Source organism: Sorex fumeus, unplaced genomic scaffold (assembly GCF_029834395.1).
Source record: "Sorex fumeus unplaced genomic scaffold, SorFum_2.1 ptg000130l, whole genome shotgun sequence".
NCBI classification, from domain to species: domain Eukaryota; kingdom Metazoa; phylum Chordata; class Mammalia; order Eulipotyphla; family Soricidae; genus Sorex; species Sorex fumeus.
In genome coordinates this window covers 4,704,992-4,723,431 of record NW_026606187.1, presented here as the reverse complement: position 1 = coordinate 4,723,431, position 18,440 = coordinate 4,704,992, and the positions used below count along the sequence as shown (strand labels likewise).

General features: G+C 41.0%; 1 protein-coding gene across 1 annotated transcript in view; it reads right to left on the bottom strand.

Annotated features, from left to right (window-relative positions):
- Positions 1-3,449: 3,449 nt before the first annotated feature.
- The window catches only part of LOC130045924 (phospholipid-transporting ATPase ABCA3-like), a 98,591-nt gene continuing 83,600 nt past the window's right edge, over positions 3,450-18,440 (bottom strand). Inside the window, exons 21-29 of the mRNA XM_056138806.1 lie at positions 17,483-17,503; positions 15,980-16,155; positions 15,351-15,476; positions 14,939-15,133; positions 10,918-11,105; positions 10,036-10,206; positions 9,451-9,641; positions 4,046-4,119; positions 3,450-3,674 (exon numbers count right to left, since the gene is read on the bottom strand). Of these exons, the coding sequence (XP_055994781.1) occupies positions 3,450-3,674; positions 4,046-4,119; positions 9,451-9,641; positions 10,036-10,206; positions 10,918-11,105; positions 14,939-15,133; positions 15,351-15,476; positions 15,980-16,155; positions 17,483-17,503 (1,367 nt within the window). The remainder of the gene's footprint in view (positions 3,675-4,045; positions 4,120-9,450; positions 9,642-10,035; positions 10,207-10,917; positions 11,106-14,938; positions 15,134-15,350; positions 15,477-15,979; positions 16,156-17,482; positions 17,504-18,440) is intronic.

The window sequence follows — 18,440 nt, the reverse complement described above, 5'->3', positions numbered from 1 at the left end:
GTGACATGAAAAAAAATCCTGTTCACTGTCATGCCCCAGAAAATCGAATACCTTGGAATGAGCCTAACTAAAGAGGTGAAGGACCTCTACAATGAAAACTACAAAATGCTACTCCAGTAAATAAAAGAGGACATGAGGAAATGGAAGCATATCCCCTGCTCATGGATAGGGAGAATTAACATTGTCAAAATGGCAATACTCCCTAAAGTATTATACAGATTCAATGCGATCCCTATAAGGATACCCATGAAATTCTTCAAAGAAATAGATCAAGCACTCCTGAAATTCGTATGGAACATCAAACGCCCTCGAATAGCTAAAGCAATTCTTGGGAAAAAGACGTGGGGAGGCATTACTCTCCCCAACCTCAAACTCTACTACAAAGCGGTAATAATTAAAACAGCATGGTACTGAAACAAAGACAGGGCCACAGACCAATGGAACAGGAGGAATATCTGTAAACACAACCACAAATGTATGAACATCTAATATTTGATAAGGGAGCAAAAATATGAAGTGGCGAAAGCAAAGCCACTTCAACAAATGGTGCTGGCATTACTGGACAACCACATGAAAAAAACTGGGCTTAGACCTCGACCTAACACTATGCACAAATGTCAGATAAAAATGGGTTAAAGATCTCAACATCAGGCCAAAGTCCATAAGGTACATTGAAGACAAGGTTGGCAAAAACCTCCACGATATTGAGGTGAACGGTATCTTCAAAGACGACACTCCACTGACCAAACAAATGGAAACAGAGATAAACAAATGGCACTATCTTAAACTAAGAAGTTTCTGCACCTCAAAAGATACAGTGACCAGAATACAGACAATCTATAGAATGGGAAAGGATATTCACCCAATACCTATCCAATAAGCGGTTGATATCAAGAATATACAAAACACTGGTTGAACTCCACAAGAAGAAAACATCCAACCCCATCAAAAAATGGGGTGATGAAATGAACAGAAACTTTATCAAAGAAGATATGTGATAAAAGGCACACGAGAAAATGCTCTACATCACCAATCATCAGGGAAATGCAGATCAAAACAACAATGAGATATCATCTCACACCACAGAGACTGGCCCACATCCAAAAGAACAAAAGCAAAGGGTGTTGGCACGGATGTGGTGAGAAAGGGATCCTCCTTCACTGCTGGTGGGAATGCCGACCAGTTCAGCCCTTTTGAAAAACAGTATGGATGATTCTCAAAAAATTAGAAATTGAGCTCCCATTTGACCCAGCATTACCACTCCTGGGAATATATCCCGGAGAGTCAAAAAAGTATAGTTGAAATGACATCTGCACTTCTCTGTTTATTGCTGCACTGTTCACAATAGCCAATATCTGGAAAAACCCGAGTGCCCAAGAATAGATGACTGGTTAAAGAATCTTTGGTACATCTACACAGTGGAGTACTATGCAGCTGTTAGAAAAAGATGAAGTCATAAAATTTACATACAAGTGGTACTACATGGAAAGTATCATGCTATGTGAATTGAGTCAGAAAGAGACGGACAGATATAGAAAGATTGCATTCATCTGTGGAATATAAAGTAACAAAATAGGAAACTAACATCCAAGAATAGTTGGGATAAGTACCAGGAGTTTCACTCCATGGCTTGAAAGCCAGCCGCACATGCTAGGGAAAAAGGCAGCTCAGAATGGAACACCAAGTAGAGAGTGCTGGGAGGATCCTCCCAGGATGGGAGATGCATGCTGAAAGTAGACTATAGACCGAACATGATTGCCACTCAATGCCTCCTTTGCAAACCTCAGCACCCAAAAGGAGGTAAAGGTAAAGGTAAAGGCCCTCCCGTTGTTCATCGATTTGCTCGAGCGGGCCCAGTAACGTCTCCATTGGAGACTTTGTTGTTACTGTGTTTGGCATATCGAATACATCACGGGTGGCTTGCCAGGCTCTGCCCTGTGGGCGAGATACTCTCGGTAGCTTGCTGGGCTCTCCAAGAGGGGCAGAGGAATCGAACTCGGGTCGGCCATGTTGGCTGCGTGCAAGGCAAACGCCCTACCGCTGTGCTATCGCTCCAACCCAAAAGGAAAGAGAGAACAAAAGGGAATGCCCCGCCACAGAGAAGGGATGGGATGGGGGGGGCGAGGAGGTGTGGGAGGGAGACTGGGATCATTGGTGGCGGGAAAGGCACCGGTGGAGGGACAGGTTCTCGATCATTTTTAACTGAAACCAAAGCACAAAAACTTGTAAGTCTACACAACTGTACCTCATGATTTTTCACTAATAAAAATTAAAAATAAAAAAATAAAAGAAAAGAAATTACTGGCTCTTAGGGCCCATAATTTTATTGTTGAGCCATTTTATGCTAATAAATAAAACGAATAATATTTTTAAAAAAAGAATCACAGGCTGTATATTGTCAGACGAAAATCTGTCTTCCTTACTTGTAACAGGTATTTATATCCCCCATATTTTTGATGTATATTTTGACATATTTTGATGTATATTTTTCCCCTTTATGTGCTTGGAATCCAAATGTTTTGACTTACAGATTCTCTTTAAAATGTGGAATCTTTGGGTTTAGGAAATAACCCATTAAGACCTAATTTTAATATTGATTTTAGTTGTCTTCTTTAAATGACGATTGTCTCTACTGGTACCCAGGGGACTGTGGGGACACTCTGGACAATATTTGGCCAATCAGGCCAGCATCATGCTAGCTCTGTATGCCTGGGGCCACCAGATATAACCTGGTGGTGTCTGGGGACCCGGGGTCACACCTAGCAGTGTCGGGGGAACTTTACCCAGAAATGCTCAGTAGACTAGAAATCAATGTCAGGTCTAAATATTGTACATCTCCCTGGTCCTATTTATTTTCCTATTGGTATAAAATTATGTGTATGCATGTCCATGGGTGAATGGCTTGTTGCAAATTTAAGGTTTTTATTAATATTTCTCTCTCTCTTCTTTTTTGCTTTTTGGGTCATACCCAGCAATGCTCAGGGGTTACTCCTGGCTCTGCACTCAGGAATCACTCCTGGGAGTGCTCAGAGGACCATTTGAGATGTTGTGGATCGAACCCCTGTAGGCCATCTGCAATACAAATGCCCTGCTCGCTATACTATCACTCCAGCCCCTAATATTTTCCCTTAAAGCAGAAATATCTCGCCCATCAACTAGTCCCATCTGAGAACACCATCATTTTCTGGATATTTCTCTTCAAACATTCAGAAAAATAGGAATAGATGTTTTTCATTAGCTTGCTTAACACTGCTCTTGTGTTGCCTTTTGTTGCTTCTTCTAGGAGCGCAAACAAGAATTCACCAATTTTTTCCCTGTATTTGTGCATGGTGGATGGGGGAAATCCTTTATTATATACATGTACAATACATATAAAACATACATATGAAGGCTCCTCTCTATCTGTATTCAGGTGTAGTAGAAAGTAGTTCAGGAAGGACATAAAAGTGTCACTCAATCTCACTGATGCGACTTTTATCCTTCTCTTCCAAACTAACTGTATTCATCTTATTTAAACTAACTTTACCCAACTCCCTTTTCTTCATATAATCTGGAACATCTGGGACATTCTTTGACATAGAAAAGGTGAGGAAAATCTGTTCCAAAGTCATTTGACCAATACAATAGTCTTCTAAATCATATTGTTGTTTAGCTTTCTCCAAAATACCAAAAACCTTTAACAATAACAAAAAAAATTTCAGTTACTTTTGCAATTTCACCCACCTTCTCCTCTTTCCAAGTTACTGTTGGAGAACAAAAGGTAGAAAGGAGAAGAAAAATTAGAACAAACAGGTAAGTGAGAAACTGAGAGAGCAGGTTTCTGTTCTAATATCTTGATAGACCATAAACTAATGATGGGATTTGAGGAATATAAATCTATGAACTATAGAGTAGTTATTGCTCCTACAATTCCAAAATCCTACTTTACAGCATGATTATTATAATTATTAAATTAAAAATACAAAATACCATTAAATTATACTCCCATACTAGTGTTGTGTTTTTGTCCCATGCAGTGATTAAAGGGCATGATTTCTATAGTCACCTTTCCCCAGTTATTGTCCTTTCTGGGAATGTGGTAATTAAGTATCCCTTGATTTTCCTGATCTAATTCACTACCTATAAAAGGAAAAATAGAATAGGTGAGTTATTTCACAGATTATGTGGTACACAAAGAAATGAAATCAATGAACTAACTTAATAAATGAAAATAATATATTAGGCTATAAGATTAAAATAGTAGTTATCAAAAGGAAAGGGCATGGCTGGCTTAGAAGCCAGCTGCACACTGTAGGGGCAAAGGCAGCTCATATAGAGAAGGGAGCACCAAATAAAGGGTGCTGGGAAGATCTGCCCAGGATGGGAGATGTATGCTGAAAGTAGTCTATAGACAGAACATGATTTCCACCCACTGTCTCTTCTGCAGACCACAACACCCAAAAGGAGAGATAGAACAAAAGGGAGTGCCCTGCCACAGAGGCGGGGTGGGATGGGGGATGGGAGGGGTGGGAGGGATACTGGGATTGGTGGGGGTGGAGAATGGGCACTGGTGGTGGGATGGGTACTTGATCATTGTATAACTGAAACCCAAGCACAACAACTTGTAAGTCTACAACTGTACCTCATGGTGTTTCACTAATAAAAAATAAATAAATAAATAAATAAAACAGTAATCATGCATGGCTGAATTGACACTTTGGAATATAGCTTTAGAGTATAAATGCAATTTCAGTTTTTTAATCATTTGTCAAATGGGTAAAAGTCCCATGACCCATCATGATCCTTGGACCCATCATGATAAAATAAACTTCTGTCCTTCTCCAAAAAAAAAAAAAAGGAAAGGATATTTATGTAAAAGGGGTCAACTATAGGATAAAGTCCAGAATTGAGCTTTTAATGGTGAAATTAATGGAGTATATAGGAAAGCTGATTAACAATCATACCTATATAGTTATAATTTAGTCACTTTAATTAAAAAGTTAAATAAAAACACAGCAGAAATGCCATCTGCACTTCTATGTTCATTGCAGCACTAGTCACAGCAGTCAGAATCTGTAAACAACATGGTATTCTTTTCTTTGCTTTTAAATTTTTTATTTTTGGCACAGGACCCATGCTCAGGGTACCATATGGAGTGCCAGAGATTATACCAGGATTGGTCACTTGCAAGTTTGTGTTGATAAGGACACCGATGCCTCCAACACCTCTTTTATCGCATGTTCCGAGGAACAATTCTTCTCCAGTGTCGAAAACGGCATGGTGAGATTCGTGCATTCTTGTCTCGGTCAGACCATGATGTCGTACTTGATCATTTGAGCTTGTACCATCAGGTCCTCGATGGATGCATCTGATGCTAGCGTATGTGCATTGAAAGTACACACGATCATTTTTGTCTTCCTTTGTTGTGGCGGCCTACGTCGGCCTTGAGATTTTGTCGGCCTCTCCTTTCTCATCCTTCTCAGTGCTGCCATGTCGGTGAAGCCTTCAGGGTCAGGTGAATGAGACCAGTTGTAGTTACTGGTTTTGGCATATCGAATACACAGCGGATAGCTTGCCAGGCTCTTCTGTGCAGGCGGAATACTCTCGGTAGCTTGCCAGTCTTTCCGAGAGGGATAGAGGCTTTTGGGGCGACCTCTAATCACCCTTGTAGGTGTTATCATATTTGAACCCTATCAAATATGGTACGACAATTCCAGAAGATGGGTATTTAGTATCTTATGATGTGTCCGGAAAGCGTCCTGGAGTGTGGCGACGGCTGGGTAGTGGAGTAGTGTCGTTTACATTTGAATAGATGTGGCTCACTGCCTGCAGTTTCTATCTTCGTTGTCTACGCACCAACATCTCATTATGATGAAAGAGAAATCGAGAAGTTCTACATGGAGCTAGAGAAGTTCTATAAAGAAGACCACACCTTCTACAAGATCATTGTGGGTGATTTTAATGCCAAGATAGGACCGAGAAGATCAGCTGAAGAACTTCACATCGGGACCCATGGCCTAGAATGGAACGAACAGGGTGAGAGACTGTCTGAGTTCATCATGTCGACCAAGACCATCCATGGTAACTCACAGTTCCAGAAGGCAGAATCTAAACGATGGACATGGGAGTCTCCCGGTGGACGATTCCACAACGAAATAGACCACATCATATTCAATTGACGGTTTTGCCTGACTGATGTCGCTGTTGTCCCAAAATTTCGAACGGGATCGGACCACCGTCTCCTTCATGCAAAATTCTACTTCACAGAGCGGGGAGAAAGGGCTGCAAAGTTCAAAAAGAGAACTCCCAGAACGACCACCAACTGGGAACTCTTTGGCACTATTGTGGCAACATGGGAAGATGCCATTGTTGACAACATTGACGAGGAATATGATCGACTGGTTCAGCACCTCCATGAATGTGCGAGAACGCCAAGAGAGAGATAGACACAAAAAAACGCCTGTCTTCGAAAACTCTTGAGCTAATTCGCCAGCGTGGTTTGGCGCATGCCACAGGCAACCGCAAGCTAACGTTCGAGCTCGCAAAGCAGTGCAGAGATGCAATCAAGGAAGACCTCAAAGAGAGAAGAGCAGAAGTACTGGTAGATGTGGCAGAAGCCGGGAAAAGTATTCGTAATGCCCGCCTGTCCTTCGCCAACTACAAGACCAAGATGACTGCCCTCCGACGTCCTGATGGATCCATCACATCCTCCAGAACGGCAATGGAGAAGATTATCCATGACTTCTACTCAAATCTCTTCAATAGCCATGTCCATTTGCCGACATACCAAATTCCACAGGATGGATATGTCGTTCCCAACGTTCTCCCTTCCGAAATCCTACACGCCATTTCGTCGGTAAAGAAACAAACAGCACCCGGCCCAGACAAGGTCAGACCTGAACACCTGAAGAACCTGCCGTCAGTACTCATCAATACACTGGCTCGGCTCTTCACTCGCTACCTGTCTGAATGCAAGGTTCTGTCCCAATGGAAAACCAGCAGGACCATTCAAGAAGGGAGACATCCATGACATTGGCAACTATCGACGATCTGCCTATTGTCTGTCATCTACAAGTTGTTCACTCAAGTCATCCTAAATAGGATTGGCAGAACACTAGATGAAGGACAGCCATGCGAGCAAGCAGGGTTCCGCAAGCGATTCAGCACCATCGACCATATTCACACAATAACCAAGCTCATTGAGGTTTCTTGGGAGTTCAAGATGCCGCTCTGTTTAACGTTCATTGATTTAATGAAGGCCTTTGATTCTGTTGAGACGGAAGCAGTCATTGAAGCCCTAGCCAATCAGGGCATTCAAGCCCAATACATCAGGATCCTCCGTGAGCTGTATTGCGGATTCACTACCAGGATCTCACCATTCTACAAAGAAGTGATCGTTGATGTCAAGAGAGGGGTGCAGCAGGGTGATACCATTTCACCGAAACTCTTCAGTGCCACCCTCGAGAACATCATGCGACGACTGGAATGGGAAGGAATGGGAGTGAAGATAGATGGTTGGCAACTACACCACCTCTGCTTTGCTGATGACATTGTTTTAATAACACCAAACATCAGCCAAGCCGCACAAATGCTGGCCGACTTTGACCGTGAGTGTGGAAAGGTAGGACTACAGCTGAATCTTACGAAGACAATGTTTATGAGAAACAGCCTCGTTCCTGATGCCCCATTCGCTCTCAACGGAACGACCATCTCCGAATGCAACAGCTATGCGTACTTAGGTCGAGAAGTCAACATGACAAATGACCTGGCACCCGAGCTGCGCAGGAGGAAGAGAGTGGCTTGGAACGCCTTCAAGAACGTCGAAGAAATAGCTAAGAGGACGAAGAACCTCCGGCTCTGGGCACATCTCTTTGATTCCGCTGTTCTTCCTGCATTAACATATGCCTCAGAGACCTGGGCCCTACGCAAACAAGATGCGAACGCTATTCAGGTCTCCCAAAGAAGAATAGAAAGAGCTATGCTTGGAATATCACGTTTCACTCAAATGAGAGAAAGAATCCGGAGTTCTGACATCCGTCGATGATCAAGAATCAGGGACGCTGTCTCATTTGCCAAGGTGTCGAAAATCAGATGGGCTGGACTAGAGTTGTTACCGACTGGATTCCACGGGATGTCAAAAGAACGCGTGGCCGCCCACCTTCCAGATGGTCAGACTTCTTCGTCAAGATCATGAACGATCGGTTTGAGGCCCTTCATGTTCCCGGAGCTAACAGATGCCATTGGGCTACACTAGCACATTACAGGGACAAATGGAGACGTTACTGGCGCCTGCTCGAGCAAATCGACGACTAACGGGAAGTTAAGTGAAGTGATTAAGGTCACTTGCAAAGCAAACCTCCTTCTCACTGTACTATCTCTGTGATTCCTCATTATATACCTTTTTACTGGGGAGTTCAGCCCATAGACTTTTAGATAAACTATTAACATGAAAAAAATTGTTGCCATCTCACTATGAGGATTTCTGTTGGTTTTCTATTTCACTTTGTTTCTTTGATTTTTCCTTGTAAATCTCAACACGAATTTCGAGGCTGCCTTTTATGTAGTAATCTGCTTTTGATGGTTTCTTCTTGTTTCCAGAAATATTTATGCTTTACCATTTTATTTAATCTGAAGCTCTAAGTCTATTTATCCATTTGAATTTAAGCATTGAAGTCTAAGTTCTTTCTGAAAGCCCTCATTATTACTCTCTTTCTCCCATTTTGTGATTTTTACAAATTTTTCTGATTCTGAGTGACTTTTTCTAGAAATTAATATTTCTAATAGAACTAGAGGTAATGAGTGCCTTTATTTTTAAAAAGCAAGGAAAAAAATAGCCACTACCTGTTCTTATATAGAAATGTTTAGAATTTATCCTGTAGAAACAGATCTACTCTAAGGATGGGAAATATCAATGGTTATTATGCGCATACCAATAACATCTTGACTAAGAAAGTTCACCAAGATTACATGCCTATTGGAAGGTAAATATGAAAAATGTTCTATAAATAATATGTAAAAATAATTCAGAATTGTGTAAAAAATGCTCCTTTTGAAGTATCATTTATGTGGAGAATTGTTACTGTCACTGTCTTCCCGTTGTTCATCTATTTGCTCGAGCAGGCCGGTAACGTCTCCATTGTGACACTTGTTACTGTGTTTGGCATATTGAATACATCACGGGTAGCTTGCCAGGCTTTTCTGTGTGGGCGAGATACTCTTGGACACAAACCCAAAACTGCCTCATAAAGTAATGCAAGAAATTTATGAGAAGCTTTGTTTAAAATGATAAACTTTCTGTGAGAAAATTATATATGAAGGCACAAGAGGTTGTAAAACTGGGCATTTCCAAAAGTAATTTAGTGCTGAATATCGATAAAATGTATAAAGAATAATTGAAGATGTATAACTAATGTATAAAAGAACAATAAAACAGGGGTTAATAGTTTTCTAGTAAAGTTAACTTAAATTTACCTGGAAATATCACCAAGATGAATCTTTTAAATTCTTCCAACTTAGCCTCACTTATATCACTCTTGACTTTCACCTTCAGGTTGTAAACGTTGCCAAACTTGTTCTTGAGGTTCTGAGGACTTCCCAAACACACAATCTTCCCCTCTACCATGATGGCTAATTTGGTACAGATAGAATCACATTCCTCCATACTAGCAAAGCAAAATACCAGGATGAAAAAAACCTAAGTTCTCCTTTGCTAGAAATTATGTAGTTCAAACAACAGAATTTCAATGATTTCAAATGAAAGAAATTTTGCACAATGATAAATAGAAGAGTAACCAAATCTTCAAACAGAAAATTTGTCAACTTCCTGTTCTGAACCCACACTTAGTTATTTGGCTCATTGAGAGTTCTGACTACTCTGTTCGCTAAGATAGTAAGGAAGACACATACTAAATACTAATTCATGCGCAATATTCTTATAAGTACCGCGCGCTAACCGATTGCGCAACTGGAGCATCAATATTCTTATCCTTAAGAAACTCTCTTCTACAGTCAGGACAATGGTGCGAACTCTGAAGCAAGTCTCCCAAGGAAACTCACCTGTGGGAAGAGATCACTATGGCTTTGTCATTTTTACGTGCCTCTGTCACAACATTACAGATGAGTTTTCGGGCTAATGGGTCTACACCCGTGGATGGCTCATCCATCAAAATGATCAAGGGGTTTCCGGTCATGGCAACAGCAGTACTCAGCCTACGTTTGTTTCCTCCACTTCATCGCATAGGAGAGAATAGAAGGAGAGGAAGGTATGTGAATCAGTACTCACAGAAAAGTTTTAGCATAAATATTCAAATGCAAGTCTATCAAACGCTTTACATGTATACCCTCAATACTGATTTTTACATGAATTAAAAAAATCTAATGCATATTAATTCATTTTCTTTGGAATGTAAAAGAGTGTTTGGGTGGATGGGTCACACTCTATAGTACTCAGGACTTACTCTTGGCTCTGTGCTCAGGGATTACTACTGGGGGTGCTCAGGGGATCATATGCAGTGCTGGGGATTTAACTGGGGTTGGCTGCATTAGAGGTGAGCACCTTACCCCCTGTGCTATCTCTCTGCCCCTAGAAGAGTGACTCTTGTATAATTGATTGTCACTAGTATTTATTGATTTTTTTTATAGTGATATAATTTTCTAGGTACATAGAGACAATAGTAACTTGAACTTCCTTTCTGGGAGACAATTGTATAGACAATAGTAAGTAAAAGATGTCTCTTGTTGAATTTGAGAGCTATTGTTCAAATTGATTCAGAATTTAGAGAGATTCGTGTCTGCAAAGGCAATACATAGAACTGGGTGTCCTTATCAATAACATCTAAATCTTGGCAATGCATTAAGAACTCGTACTTAGCTAAAAAGTACTGTGAGGCCCTCTCAGGGTTTTCAACATCAGCAAAAATATCAACATAAATGATTCACCTGTAGGTTCTTATAATCTTGTCAGCATGGGCTGCCAGTTGTAGGGACTTCAAACGCTCATTCACATATGGATTAATCTGGTTCTCAGATATTCCCCACAATCTTGCATACATAATCAATGTTTCCCGAGCAGTCATATACTCCAGCAAGGCATCAGATTGAGGGCAATAGCTAACTTTTGAAGTCACCTAGATATAAAAATCGCCTTAATAAAGACCTATGTCATCTATTCTTCTGAAAATTCATGGAGACTATAGAAGACCTGAAGGACTGCAGTATTGCTTCTAAAACATCTTCCAAGAATATTTTTTCTAAAGTCATTGATCTATAAAATTATGTTAATCTACACAATAAATTGTTTCTAACACAATAAAGTAAAAAGGCCCTCCCGTTGATCATCGATTTGCTCGAGCGGGCCCAGTAACGTCTCTATTGGAGACTTTGTTGTTACTGTGTCTGGCATATCGAATACGTCATGGGGAGCTTGCCAGGCTCTGCTGTGCGGGCGAGATACTCTCGGTAGCTTGCCGGGCTCTCCGAGAGGGGCGGAGGAATCGAACTCGGGTCAGCCATGTTGGCTGCGTGCAAGGCAAACGCCCTACCCACTGTGCTATTAAATATTTAATTTTAACTATTTTGGGAAAGAATATACTATTAATAAAATGCTAGACCCCATGAAACTGGAGGGATATTAGCAAACAGAAGCTTCCTTTATGAGAAACCCTAAAAGACATGGTCACCATAGAAGACTTTATATTCCACAGCCTGCAGAGTTGTATGTATATTTTGATTCAAGGTGAGATTGTACAAAAAGTAAAACTATTTCTCATTCCTACAGCTGGAATACTGCAACCACTGTTGTTTAGTATCAAATCTTTTTTTGATATTTTTATTCAGCTTACTATAGCTAGAGAAAGTGTAGCACTGCACTTGTAGTACTGTCCTCCCGTTGTTCATCGATTTGCTCAAGAGGGCACCAGTAACGTCTCCATTGTGTTTCATTTCATTCATTTCATCATCCTGTTATTCGTCGATTGCCTCGAGCAGGCCCCAGTAACGTCTCTTTCATCCTAGCCCTGAGATTATATTCAAGGCTGTTTAGGAGAGTGAGACCCATCAATGTTACTGGTATTTGGCATATTTGGTACGCCACGGGGAGTTTGCCAGACTCTGCCCTGTGGGCAGGCTACATTCGATAGCCTGCAAGTTTGTCCAAAGTAGAAATAAGACAATAAGATGTCATAAAAAAAAAGTTGTGTTAAGATGTCGCGCGGCTGCAAATGCGGCCGCGCGGTTCCGGGATCTGGATTTTATAGTCTCTGAGTCTTGGCCGCTGATGGGATTACACGGCGCCAGGGGGCCAGGTGGTGGGTGTGACCCCCGCCTACTGGAATTTGGAGGATCTGGGTGGAAGATGCTCGACTCCAATTCGAGTAGGCTTGGAGGTCTCGGCCCCGGAACCCGCGTGGCTTTGTCCCTCTGCCAGTACCTTCATGTGTGCGGAGAGTGGTCTCAGCATGGTGGTGGCTGGTCCTGGAGGTCTTCGGCTGCCGTAGCCCTGGTCGGGGCGGGGAGGAAAGCTCAACCCGCTCCCCTCCAAGGGACTCCGGGAAGGAACACCCAGGCGCGGGGGCAAATATGCCACGGAGAGCTTGCCAGGTTCTGCCGTGTGGGCAGGATACTCTCGGTAGCTTGCCGGGCTCTCCAAGAGGGACGGAGGAATCAAACCCGGGTTGGCTGCATGTAAGGCAAATGCCCTACCTGCTGTGCTATCGCTCCAGTCCACAGAGTAAGTGTATAGTTAAAAATCAATAAAATTAAGAGTAACTAAAATTATTATAAGCATTTGAATTAACTATTCGCCAGCGCCAGGTGGTCCCATCAAGGGCCAAGACCCAGAGACTATAAAATCCAGCTCCCGGAAGAGAACACAGAGTCTCCTGCCCCCGTGCCTGCCTGTTCTCACTGGGGCCCCTTGGAGGGAGGGTTGAGTTTCCCTCCCTGCCCTGAGCAGAGCCCCGGCAGCCGAAGACCTCCAGAACCAGCTACAGCCATGATAAGACCACTGTCCACACATCCGGACAAGCCTCATACATGAAGGAACCAGCAGAGGAACCCAGGCATGTGGGTCGCGGGGCTGAGATCTCCAAACCTGCTCAGATTGGGACTGGGCCTTCTCCACCCAGATCCCCCATCTTCCAGTAGGTAGGCACCCACCAGCTGCTGCCCGTTCCAGGTGGTCCCATCAACGGCCAAGACCCAGAGACTTTAAAACCCAGCTTCCAGAAGCACGTGTCCACATTTGCGGCTATGCGACATCTTATTATCTCGTTTTTACTTTGGAGAACCTGGCAGGCAACCGAAAGTATCCTGCCCACATGGGAGAGTCTGGCAAACTTTCCGTGTCATACTCAATATGCCAAATACCAGTAACAATGATAGGTCTCATTCCCCTAGGCCTGAAAGAGCATTGAATATGGCTCTTTTAAAATCTCAGGGCTAGGAAGAAGGAGACTTTATTGGTGCCTGCTCGAGGCAATCAATGAACAACAGGATGATTGTGATTGTGATTTAAATTAATATTTGGTTCTGGATTTTATAAATTAGATGACAGTGATCCCCAACTATTTATTCTCCTAGACTCTTGACAGAAATCTATCAAACTTTTTATTTTTAGGCATAAAATTGTTTTCCTATATAATTTTGAACATAAAGTATGTACAAAGATAACCCAATGAATAATAAAAAAGACAATAAACACATGTACAATTGCTTGTGATTATTATGGAATATGATGAAATAGATTTCATATTTTTACTAAATTTAGACAAGTTTTTAAAATTCAAAAAGTTCCATGAAAGTAGAGCATACAATCACAAACATTTTAAAAAATTGATCATTTGTTAAATCCGTAAAACCAAAATAAGTTATGCTGTAAATTCTACAAATACATTTAGCAGTCATTTAGTCACAAAGTAAGAAATCGACCTGAATATTTGCATTGTATAATGGAAACCCAAGCACAAAAATTTGTAAGTCTACAACTGTACTTCATGATGTCTCACTAATAAAAATAAAAAAAGAAATCGACCTGAAGAAGTTTGTAAGAAACTACTAGAATGTAACATACATTACACTGTAAAATCTCACAAAACACAGGTGGAATACTACAAAAGTGAGTTGAGAGATAAGAATGACATACTGGTCAGGAGAGATAGTTCAATAAAAACTGGAGTACGTGCTTTACATGCAAGAGGCTTGGGTTCAGTCCTGAACAATGCCTGTGCCCTGAGCACCAGTATGAATGACCCCCAGCACAGAGCCAAGAGAAAAACTTGCCTGCCCCAAAGAAAACAAAGCAAAACAAAAAGAACAACAAAGTTGAAATTTAACATGTTGATAATTGCAGAAGGGAAGAAAAGAACAGGAGAATTATTTGAAGTAATAAGTGATAATGGTTATAAACCCATTAAAGAGAGAAGTTAATAAATTTGGGTCCGGAGAGATAGTACAGCGGGAGGACATTTGCCTTGTACATGGCTGACCCAGGTTTGATCCCCAGCATCCCATATGGTCCCTTGTGCACCGCCAGGTGTAATTACTGAGTGCAGAGCCAGGAGTAACCCCTAAGTATTGCCAGGTGTGCCCCCGACCCTCAAAAAATTAATAAATTTAAGAATGTCAACAAATTCCAAAGATAATAATTTAAATAAGTGATACCAAGTAATTTATATTAAAGTTTAAAAAAATTCAAAAATATAAAAAGTGGTTTCCTCTATTTTATACAGAGGCATATCATACTTCTCAAAAGCATGATGGAAATTAAATGACAATGGAAAAATGAGGGTTAATTAGAGAGATTTACAAACATAATTATGAACAATAAAATTATTGCCTTTTGACTTTTACTGAAAGGGAAATGGAATAGTCCATGATTCCTACCTGATATCTCCATCTATTCTCCTATGATCTGCCCCCCATGTCATCACACTTATTATAATAGACTGAAGCAGCCTCTTACCTTTCTGAAATTTCTAGTGATGTTAGAGCCATCAATGAATACATCCCCAGAGGTGGCAGAATCTTCTTCAGCCAAAATTTGGAATATAGTACTTTTTCCAGCTCCACTGTATCCCAGCAATCCAAAGCACTCTCCTTTCTGGACTTCAAAGGAAATATTTTTCACAGCCAGAACAACTGGACACTTAAAATATATCTAAAATATACAGAAATACAACATAGGTAAAATATAATGAGCATCTTAAGCCCTTATAAGACTTGCCTCCAGAGTGCTCTTGAAAATCGTTGGAAATACTGAGAAAATACACTGGGAAAAATACCTAGAGATGAAAAAAATCATACCCACAATGAGCCTTGAATACCAATGACACTCCTTTATGAAGTCGATTTATATTTGCTGTGAATGCTCTTACCTTTATGAGTTCCTTCATAACTATTGCTGAATCCAGCAACTCCAGGGTCAGTGCCAGGACTCTCTTCCTTTCATTCTGTACATCTTCATCATCAGAGTCGCCAGATAATTCCTTGGATATTTTCTCCTATATTTTCAAGACAAGAATACACAGGAGAATGGAATTTAGTTATTTGGTCTAGAATGAGTGTCTTTGAAAGTGAACTAGAGGATAACCTTAGTGATGTCAAAACAGAAGATTTGAGTCATTTCAAGCACCTATGAATATCGAGTGTCTTATGTACCACTTGCTTAAGTATTGACCATTGAGTGTGGGAACTGAAGGAGAAAGGAAAGTTATTTCACATTGTCTGTGAAGTGTGGATACACCCTAGACTGTATTCTTTGCATTTTAACAAAGAGATATGCCAAACACAGTAACAACAAAGTCTCCAATGGAGACGTTACTGGGCCCGCTCGAGCAAACAAAGAGATCATTTAAGCCAAAGTGGCAGGTGAAAATCCACAGGCCAGATATAGTGTCTCCGAAGTGTAGTATCATTGTGAGTTATGCACTCAGTAGTATATAGACATAAACCTTTGGGACTAAGTTCAATTTTGAGTTATTCTTATGGTCTATGAGTTACTCACCTCTTTAAATATCTTATAAATACCAAAGTAAATATATTTACTGAAAAATGCTCTTATTTTCCACCAAGTTGTCTCCCAAAAGAATAGCAATAAAAGGAATATAAAGCCTATAACACACATTGAAATGAGATGCTCTCCAATCATATTCTTTTCCATAGAATAAATGTTTTTATTATCTGAGGATAGAAAATGAGAGATTCTTACTGTAGAACACTGAAACCAGAGGCTACACATACAACAAAAGGAAAAATAAATGAACATGTTAGGTTAAATTGAGGGCATAAGTTTTTTTTTGGGGGGGTCACACCCAGCGATGCACAGGGGTTATTCCTGGCTCTGCAGTCAGGAATAACCCCTGGTGGTGCTCAGGGGACCATATGGGATGCTGGGAAATGAACCTGGGTTGGCTGAGTGCAAGGCAAACGCCTTACCCACTGTGCTATTGCTCCAGCCCATAAGTTGTTTAAAGACAGTTATCCTCCTTCAAAAATATAACTTGAACAATAAATTTTACAGACTTATGTTAAGGAACTAACAGATTTTTAATTTAGTAAGCATATACATATTAATATGTTTCACAACATAGCTAATCATAAATATGACATAAACCCCTTCAGATGTATAAATCTTAAATGAACAACTATATGCATTAAGTGCAAACTTAGAGAAGATACAGAAATATAAAAGATATATTTTTAAGTTGACAATTATCTGACATTAAAAAAATTTAGGAAGAAAATTAGTGAATAAAAGGCATAAATTATCTATTCTAAGAAAAATTTGAACCACACTTTGTTTTCAGGTTGTAAAAGGGTATGTGAGGAAATAAAATCAAAAGGGGGAGGTATTTATGGTATTCATGTATTCATGCCATCAGTAAGACAGAATTCGTTATTATATGCTTACAAATGGGAATAAAACATGTAAAACAACTTCAGGTCAGAAGACATTTTGATCACTTGATTACTTGACATTCCATTACTCATTGATTTGCTCGAGCAGGTGCCAGTAACGTTTCCATTTGTCCCTGTCGCATGCTGGTATAACCCAATGGCGTCTGCTCATTCTGGAAACACGAAGAGTCTCAAACTGATCGTTAAGGGTCTTGACAAAGAAGACTGACCATCTCATAGGTGGGTGGCCACGCGATCTTTTAACGTCCCATGGAATCCAGTCAGTAATGGCTCTAGTCCAGTGGTCAATCCCAAATCCCATTAAGTGTTCAGCCCATCTGATTTTTGACGCCTTGGCAAACGAGACAGCATCCCTGATTCTCCATCATCAATGGAGGTCGGAACTCTGGATTCTTTCTCTTACTTGAGTGAAGCATGATACTCCAAGCATGGCTCTTTTGATTCCTCCTTGGGAGACCCGAATAGAGTTCTCATCCTGTTTTCGTATGGCCCAGGTCTCTGAGGCATATGTTAATGCAGGAAGAACAATGGAATCGAAGAGATGTGCCCGGAGTCTGAGGGTACTTGTCCTCTTAGCTATTTCTTCGACACTCTTGAAGGCATTCCAAGGCTCTCTTCCTCCTGTGCAACTCAGATGCCCCGTCATTTGTCATGTTGACTTCTTGACCTAGGTACACATAATTGTTGCATTCGGAGATGTTCATTCCATTGAGAGTGAATGGAACATCAGGCATGAGACCGTTTCTCATAAACATTGTCTTTGTGAGATTCAGCTGTAGACTGACCTTTCCACACTCACGGTCAAAGACTGCCAGCATTTGTGCCACTTGGCTAATGTTTGGTGTTTTTAGAACGATGTCATCAGCAAAGTGAAGGTGGTATAGTTGCTGACCGTTTAGCTTCACTCCCATTCCTTTCCATTTCAGTCATCGCATGATGTTCTCGAGGGTGGCACTGAAGAGTTTCGGTGAAATGGTATCACGTTGCTGAACCTCTCTCTTGACATGGGTGATCACTTCCTTGTAGAATGGTGAGATCCTGGTAGTGAATCGGCAATACAGCTCACAGAGGATCCTAATGTATTGAGTTTGAATGCCCTGTATATATAGGGCTTCGATGACTGCTTCCGTCTCAATAGAATCAAAGTCCATCTTTAAATCAATGAATGTTAGACAGAATGGCATCTTCAACTCCTGAGAAACCTCAATGAGCTTGGTCTCCATGTGGATATGGTAGATTGTGCTGAATCCTTTGTGGAACTTGGCTTGCTTGCATGGTTGTCCTTCATCTAGTGTTCTGCCAATCCTGTTCAGGATGACTCGAGTGAACAGCTTGTAGACAACAGACAACAGGCAGATCGGGTGATAGTTGCCAATGTTGTGGATGTCTCCTTTCTTGTACAGTAGTACAGTCCTGCTGGTTTTCCATTGGAACAGAACCTTGCATTCAGACAGGTAGTGTGTGAAGAGCCAAGCCAGTGTATTGATGAACACAGATGGCAGGTTCTTCAGGTGTTCGAGTCTGACCTTGTCTGAGCTGGGTGCTGT